The sequence below is a fragment of the Notolepis coatsorum genome, assembly GCF_963971535.1.
Source record: "Notolepis coatsorum genome assembly, chromosome: 10".
NCBI lineage: Eukaryota > Metazoa > Chordata > Actinopteri > Aulopiformes > Paralepididae > Notolepis > Notolepis coatsorum.
This window is the reverse complement of record NC_140174.1, coordinates 126,414,320-126,423,074: the sequence shown is the minus strand read 5'-3', so window position 1 is coordinate 126,423,074 and position 8,755 is coordinate 126,414,320. Positions and strand designations below refer to the sequence as shown.

The window sequence follows — 8,755 nt, the reverse complement described above, 5'->3', positions numbered from 1 at the left end:
GCCAGCCTTTTGTTTTAGCTTTTTGCGGGTACAGAATATCATATAATGATCACTTAACCCGCATGCTATAACCCCTTTATTGGAGATTTTGGACTTGTCAGAGGTCAATGGTAGTCTGAGTTGACTCACATACACATGTGGGTTGGGTGATCAAACTTACAAACGCTGGGTTGTGTTCCCACAGGTCCTCACACTGGGTTGTGTTCCCACACAGGTCCTCTGTTGTGTTCCCACACAGGTCCTCACCAGTGGTGCGTTATTGAAATCAACTGGGATTGCACGCACCTAATGGCGCCACGTGCACGCGCGCTCCCGGCGCCTGCGTGCGCTCCCGTGAATGCGCATTTAATGTCCCCTTGCTTGAGCACAGACTACAGACAGTGCCTAATTGCCTCTACGAATGGAATGTAACACATGTCATTCACAACAAGTTAGGTGTGAATGTATCTGAGAACGTATTTAACACACCTGACGACCGGCACTATTGATATGCAAATAGCGAGTACTTATCTGGGGTTGCACGTAGTGCACCCCCGTCCCATGAAGAACGCATGCCTGGTCCTCACAATATTCAGCAAAACAAAGAATGATAATATTGTCTTTGCCAAATGTCTCCGACAAAATCAATTACGAGTGTATCATTCCCTACAAGTGAGCTATTTAACATCTCGACCAGACCAGGCACTGATAAATAAAACAGAATCAAGATCATAAGATTAGTGTGGGTTTGCGGGGGTGGGGGTTCTTTAACAGACTACCCCCCTCCCTCTCTCTCTATTCTATTTCTCTCTCTCGCTGTATCTCTCTCTCTCTATTCTCTCTCTCTCTCCCTGCTGGCCGGTGTTTCCGTATATGAGAGGAATACCCAGCTGGTCCCACAAGCCCTATATATTACCAAGCACAACATGCGTTACCTTCAATGAAAGCTGAGCCGTGGAGAGAGAGATCAGCCCAGGTCTGCTTCTGTCCTCTATTAGTAGCCTGACTATACCTCGCTGGGACTTTATTATCCTTCACCTTTTTTTTTTTCCTTTTTTTTTTTTTTTACAATTTCAACCTCCTCCAGACTGTCCTCGCCGGGACGCACAGCGAAGACAATAATTACTTGGAGACCGTATAGGCACCTTTTTGCGCAACACACAGGAGTGTTCCGTCTCGACGCGATGCCTCTCCGCAGGTGATGTTATGCCCGTTTGGAGATAATAAGACCTTGTTTGGGAAAACGAGCTCATAGAGCGACAACTTTACACCGGCAGCGAGACACCTCGAAAAGTCCCTCCTGTCCTCCTTATCATCCACCACCATGTCTCTGTCCTCTCGACTGCTGCTCGCGTCGCTGTGCGTGTGGAGCTGCGTGTGCAGCGCCGGGTTCTGCGCCACGCTGAAGGACCACTTCGCGGGTCTGAGGAGGAAGGTGGAATTCTCCCTCCCGGCGGATAATAAGGACTCTGTGAGGGAGGACAACCACCCGGAGCAGGACAACCTGCAGCAGCAGGACACCATGACGGAACACATGCAGATGCTTTACACCAAGTACAACCGCGCGGGCTTCCCGTTCAAAGATGGAAACACCGTGCGTAGCTTCAAGGCACACTGGGGTACGTATAGCCTACTGCATCAGATCCGATTAGATCAAAGCACATTGGGGGTATATACTGGTATAGTACTGTATCATCAAGGCACAGAAGTTCAAAATGTGTAATCCCTATCTGATTGGATCAGAGATTTGTATTCATTCATTTCAACTCATTATGAATTGAAAATGATGTAAACCTGATGTAAACAAGACAAAAGTCTTTCTCTGGTCTCCATCCCCTTAACAATTGTGTGTATTGAGCTGTACTGTACTGTACCCATTCTGCAATCAAACATCAAACTTCAATGTTTTGAACTTCTTGGCCCTGATCAGATTAGATTCAATGTATTCAAATGTATTGTCAGCACAAGTACAGTACAATGAAAATAAGCTTGGCATCCAACCAGAGTGCAAATGTAACAGTAACAGTAAAGTGCAACAGTACAATGTATAGGTGATTAAACTGAGCATACAATATATAAATTAGTACTACTGAGTAACTTAATAGTGCTAATCAGATGTATGTACAGGGTTGTAGTATTAATATATGTACAGTGATACAGGTATAAAGACACTATGGTAGTAAGTCATACTGGCCAGCAGCGGAACTATGTAAGGGATATGTAGATATACAGATATATGCAGGGTCCCCCCCCCCCCCAAAAAAAACTGAATAATTTCAGGTAATTAACATTACATATCTCTTGTCGTGGAATTAACACAACATTATGCATACTTTTGACAATAAATAAAATCAGAATTTGTTCTTACTTGCTTGCCTGTGTAAATAAACGTTAACGTTTTTTTTTTGTTGAAAACCGATATATATAATGTGGAACCCTTTCACTGCCACATTACAGAAGGTTAACCCTTTCCGTCGGTAGTGTGATAGTAAAGGGTTAACCTTCTGTAATGTGGCAGTGAAAGGGTTCCACATTATATATATCGGTTTTCAAAAAAAGGTAATTAACATTACATATCTTGTCGTGGAATTAACACAACATTATGCATACTTTTGACAATAAATAAAATCAGAATTTGTTCTTACTTGCTTGCCTGGGTAAATAAAGGTTAAAGTAATTTTTTTTGAAAACTGATATATATAATGTGGAACCCTTTCACTGCCACATTACAGAAGGTTAACCCTTTACTATCCCGTCGGTAGTGTGATAGTAAAGGGTTAACCTTCTGTAGTGTGGCAGTGAAAGGGGTAACCTGCTGTCGTGGGGCAGTGAAAGGGTTAACCTTCTGTGTTTGTCGCAGTGAAACCGTTTGGTAGTGCGGCAGTGAAAGGGTTAACATAATCTTTAATCAGAACAGCATAACTGGAACACATAGCACTTTAACATAACATTTAATCAGAGCAGCATAACTGGACCACGTACCACTTTAACATAACATTTAATCAGAGCAGCATAACTGGACCACGTACCACTTTAACATAACATTTAATCAGAGCAGCATAACTGGACCACGTACCACTTTAACATAACATTTAATCAGAGCAGCATAACTGGACCACATATCACTTTAACACAACCTTTAATCAGAGCAGCATAACTGGACCACAGACCACTTTAACATAACCTTTAATCAGAGCAGCATAACTGGACCACATACCACTTTAACCTTTAGAGGTTAATGGATTGATGATTGAATGCTCCAAAGGACTGGAATACACAAACGTCGTCATGTTATGCATACTTTAACTTTTTAATGGTCTACACTTAAGTACATTCAATAGTGAATACTTCTCTACTTTTACTTAAGTAGGATTTGAATGGATGGCCAGAGGACTAATTTATCTGGGTATTTCTGTGAACTGTGTAACTTCTTCCACCTCTGCTGTGGACTCAGACACCTGTTGAGACTTGAGAGCGTCTTCATCATGAAACGCAGCAACCTGTTACCCTCTCGGCAATGAGCCTCTCCGACCATCGAACCACGTTGCCAGTCATGTTTCAATCTAAAACAACTCATAGGTTATTAATTATCGATTTCGTTGCCAGTCATGTTTCAATCTAAAACAACTCATAGGTTATTAATTATCGATTTGCCTCCTGGTTTTTTGTTCCTGCCCTGAAGCGTGTCGCCGGAGGAATGTGCGCGCCACTCCGCACGTTTGACGCGGTCGCCTACTAGTCTTTGTATTTTGACGCGTTTCCTTGTGGTTATTTATAGGCTACGCGACTTAGTGATCTGAGTGATCTGAGTGATCTCATCAACTCTGTGTAGCTGCAGTGTGTTATTATCACTTTTAAATGGCTTTATCCACCATGTCGAGTCTCTATCGACCTCTCACGGAGGAGATAGAACGAGGTTACTATCGACCAGACAGACAGAGTTGGTGTTACATTGCCCCCTACCGACAGGCAACCGTTATGGCATTAAACAATGCCAGCCTAAAATACATGGATTTCCATAATGATATATGTTTTTATATCAGTTTTTAAATGCAGGTTCTTCGTGGTTCCTAAATAGGCCACCTGTACAGTAACTATCATTGTGTTCCTGAAGTAGCCTATATAACTTAACTCCAGCGCAATTTATATGAAGTGCAATCTGAATCTTCTCTACCCTTTTCACCACTGCATCTTCTCATGTTGTATTATATAGAATAGAATAGAATAGAAATACTTTTATTATCCCGTGGGAAATTTGACACTGCAAATCGCTCAACATTTAAACATTTAAACATTTAGACAGGACAGGTCACAAATTAGAATAATAACACAAATCAAATCAAGTTGCCTAGGATAAGAGTTGAGTAAAATAGAATAAAATGAAATGAAATAAAATATACAGAAATAAATACAGTAAGAATATACTGAGCATGGGGGAAGCAGTGTAAACAATTTGGTCAATATAATTATAATTTAAATCTAACTAAATGAAATATATATTCACAGTATTCACAGTGTCACATAATGTGCAGTATGCTTCAGGTAGTGTATTGTCCTCCTTGGGTTCCTATAAGTCCTAGATCAATGTCTGGCAGCCGTCGCTGCCCCCTGTTGTGGAGCCTGGAGGCCGCTAGTCGCGGCCTCCTGCCACTATTGAGCTGCCGCTCTGTGCTCAGTGATGCAGTGAGGCACAGTGATGCATTATATAGTCTGATGGCTGTTGGAATGAAGGACTTCCTGTGCCGTTCAGTGCTGCATTTGGGTAGTGTGAGCCTAGCACTGAACATGCTCCTCCTGTCAGCCAAGTCTGTGTATATTGGGTGGGTGGGGTTTTCCCTGATGGCCTGGAGCTTAGCAAGGCTCCTCCTCTCCGCCACCCTCGCTAGAGAGTCCAGCTCCACCCCAACCACGCTGCTGGCCTTCCTGACCAGCTTATCCAGCCTGGTTGTGTCCACTGCTCTCAGTCCGCTGCCCCAGCAGGTCACAGCGTACAAGAAGGCGCCCGCCACCACCGACTCATAGAACATCCTCAACATCCTTGTACAGACATTGAAGGATTTCAGCCTTCTGAGGAAGTAGAGTCGGCTCTGGCCCTTCTTGTATAGTGCTTCTGCATGTTTTGACCCGTTCAGTTTGTTGTCGATGTGCACACCGAGGTATTTGTACACCTCAACCATGTCCACATCGACTCCCTGATGGAAACAGGGGTCACAGGTGCACTCCTCCTCCTCCCCAGCTCCACAACCAGTTCCTTGGTCTTCGCCACATTTAGCTGCAGGTGGTTTTTATCACACCATGTGACAAAGTCCACTACCAGTTCCCGGTATTCCCTCTCGTCACCGTCCTTTATACATCCCACTATCGCAGAGTCATCAGAAAACTTCTGAAGGTGGCAGGACTCCGATAGTGGAAGTCGTTGGTGTAGACAGTGAAGAGGAAGGGAGAGAGGACTGTCCCCTGCGGGGCCCCGGTGTTGCTGACCAGTCTGTCTGACACACAGCTCCGTAGGCGCACGTACTGTGGTCTTCCCGTCAGATAGTCCACAACCCAGGACACCAGGGGGGCCTCTACTTGCATCGCCTCCAACTTCTCACCCAGTAGCCCAGGCCTTATGGTATCAAAAGCACTATAGGGGAGAACGGGGATAGTTGTCACTCTTTTTACTCTAGTGTGAATTGCTCATAATCAAAACATCTTTCAATAGTAATTCCTACATTAAATTGAAGCTTAAGATGTTGGCTTGAAATGTGTATCCCTCTCATTTTCCAACGTATTGTAACAAAGAGTTAATCACCTATCAAAGACACTCTGACACATTGTGACAACCAACCCCAGCATGGGGATGGTTGTCACACACTATGGGGTTGGTTGTCACCATGTGTTTTAATGGGAAAAATCTTAAAAAGAAGACAAGAAGGCAGAACTAAATTTGAAAGTTTAATTGCATTGACAAGTTGACAAATACATAACTTAATGCATCTTAACATGAACATAAACAGGAAACACATCTGCCCTGTTTCTATTCTTACCTCCATCTCGAAAGTCATGGAGAAAATAGTCTTCGAACAGGTCGAAAAGTACCTGGCGGAAAAAAATCTAATCTACGAATTCCAATCTGGCTTCAGAACGTCCCACTCCACTGACACATGCCTCCTCTATTTGAACGACCACATCAAACAAGAGGTGGACGCGGGCAAATACTGAAAAGGCCTTCGACACTGTCAATCACTCCATTCTGATTGACAAGCTAAAAGCAATTGGTTTTGATAGCTTATCAGTGAGCTGGATGCAATCCTACCTGGAGGGGAGAGAACAGATGGTAGAGGTAAACGGTACTCTATCCCCCCCCCTCACAGTGAGCTGTGGTGTTCCACAAGGAAGCATACTAGGACCGCTACTCTTCCTAATTTATGCAAATGACATGTCGTCAGCCTGTGACTGCAACTTGTTCCTGTTTGCGGATGACTCAGCCCTGCTGGTCTCTGACAAGAACAAGTTGCAGGTTGAAAAAACCCTCAGCTCGGAACTAGGCAAAATCTGCATATGGCTCGCTGATAACAAACTATCATTACACATGGGCAAAACAGAGTCCATTCTCTTCGGTTCAAATAACAAACTCAGCAAGACCGACGGCTTCTCAGTTGCAGTGGGTGACAATATTGTCACAAGGAAAGACGAAATTACCTACCTGGGTTCCATCCTAGAGGCAAATCTTTCCTGTGACAAAATGGCATCCAATGTAATAAAAAAAGTCAACCAACGAACTAGATTCTTGTACCGGATCTCCTCTCTGGTAAACAAGAATACCCTGAAGACTCTGGCAGGAGCACTCATTCAAGGGTACTACGACTATGCGTGCACCTCATGGTACCAAATCACCTCAAAGGCGCTTAAAACAAAATTACAAACTGGTCAGACTACTACTTGACCTTACCCCCAGAACCCACCTCACCCCTGCCCACTTTGACAACCTAGGATGGCTTAGAGTAGACGACAGAGTACAGCAATTTGCAATGGACCTGGTCTACAAGATACACTATACGACTAAGGTACCCATGTACATGTCAAAATACTTCCCAAAGGTCAGTGAATACCACAACCACTACACCAGAGGAAGCTCAACAAATCATGTTAAACCCAGATTCGGCTCAAACAAGGGACTAAATACGTTTCGCAATTATGCCACATCAATGTGGAACGCCCTACCCAAAGCTGTAAAGGAATGTGAATCCCTACCCACATTCAAAACCGCTCTTAAAGAGCACCTACGGGAGGCTGCAATTCGAAACTGGCCACCGTAAATGCCCAAAACCCCCACCACCTCCTAATAGACAGTCTCCTCCCCACCGCATGTATATATTCCCTCCCCGCCGTATGTATATCTCTCTCCCACCCACCCACCCCCTCCTAATGTACAGTCCCCTCCCCATCATATGTATATACTCTGTCAGGATCTAGGGGTAACAGTACTATATATTTGAATACCGTTTATGTCACAAATGTATCAGTACTAAATACCTATATGTCCCTATGCCATAAATGTCATGTATGTTGTGTATGTCATAAATGTCTATATGAATTGAAAATGGGGGACCCTGATGGAAACAAGACAAACGTCTTTCTCAGGTCTGCATCCCCTTAACAATTGTGTGTATTGAGCCGTACTGTATTGTACCCATTCTGCAATCTGTTAAATAAAGTTTTCATTCATTCATTCATTCATTCAATCTTTAGGCCATCCTATATAACAAAATAAGAACACAATAAATCGGCCTAACAATAATAGCCTACACAACATGTGACAACCAACCCCAAAGAAAATGTGACGACCAACCCCAACTGGAATGTCGTGATAGCATCAAGGCTAACAGCCATCTAACAACTAGTTAGCTAGCTAACAACAATCTAAATCTAAACTATAGCTATCCCTTCACACTTTTAACACTAGCACAGCCATGGAGAAAATGTCACTGATTCCCACCGGAAGGGGTCAGATGACCCCGACAGCTTATATGAGAAATATGAGAAAAATAAACAGTGTAAACTATATAATTACCTCTTAATATAAAAATATGAGGTTTACCACAGGTTTGAATGACAAAAAAATAATAATAATAAAAAAAAATATTATAATAATTCTTTTGGATGGAAGAGCCACACATTGACGGGCAAAGAGCCACATGCGGCTCGCAAGCCACGGGTTGGCCACCCCTGCGCTAGACGCTCGCAAAGTGCTGTGACTTTCCACATATATATTCCATATATATGTGGAATAACGTTCTAATTACATTTTCCTGAAGTCATTTTGAAATGTCAGAAACCGTGCCAGATAAAGCGGGTACTTTTAGGAAAAGTCATTGAGTGACAGAGCTGGAGCTCGACCGAGTGACGAGGACACATTTAGCGAAAATGCCTAGGGGAATACTTTTATTTTTTTACCTTTTTTCTTTTCATGTCAACGTTCACACGCACAATATATGCTTACCTATGATTTGACTTGATTCAACAACAAAGCAATGGCAAGCCGAAAACAGTCGAAATTGTAGTTATTTGAAGTTTGGATTATTTTTTTCACGACTGAGGTAGGTAAATAAATTCTTTTTAGACTAAAGTACCGAAAAAAGGTACCATTGGGTACCGGTATCGATTCACAGGTACCGGTACCGGTACCGTATCGGTTCAAATGTGAAAGGTACCCATCCCTACCGATATACCGATATTGTCCAACTCTTAATTTCCGATACCGATATCAACCGATATCACATTTTAATGCCGA

The 8,755-nt window shown here is 43.1% G+C and overlaps 1 protein-coding gene across 1 annotated transcript in view; it reads left to right on the top strand.

Annotated features, from left to right (window-relative positions):
- Window positions 1–938: 938 nt before the first annotated feature.
- LOC311235381 (bone morphogenetic protein 3-like) overlaps window positions 939–8,755 on the top strand; it is a 15,510-nt gene continuing 7,693 nt past the window's right edge. Inside the window, exon 1 of the mRNA XM_084322832.1 lies at window positions 939–1,598. Within this exon, the coding sequence (XP_084178958.1) occupies window positions 1,304–1,598 (295 nt within the window). The 5' untranslated portion in view covers window positions 939–1,303. The remainder of the gene's footprint in view (window positions 1,599–8,755) is intronic.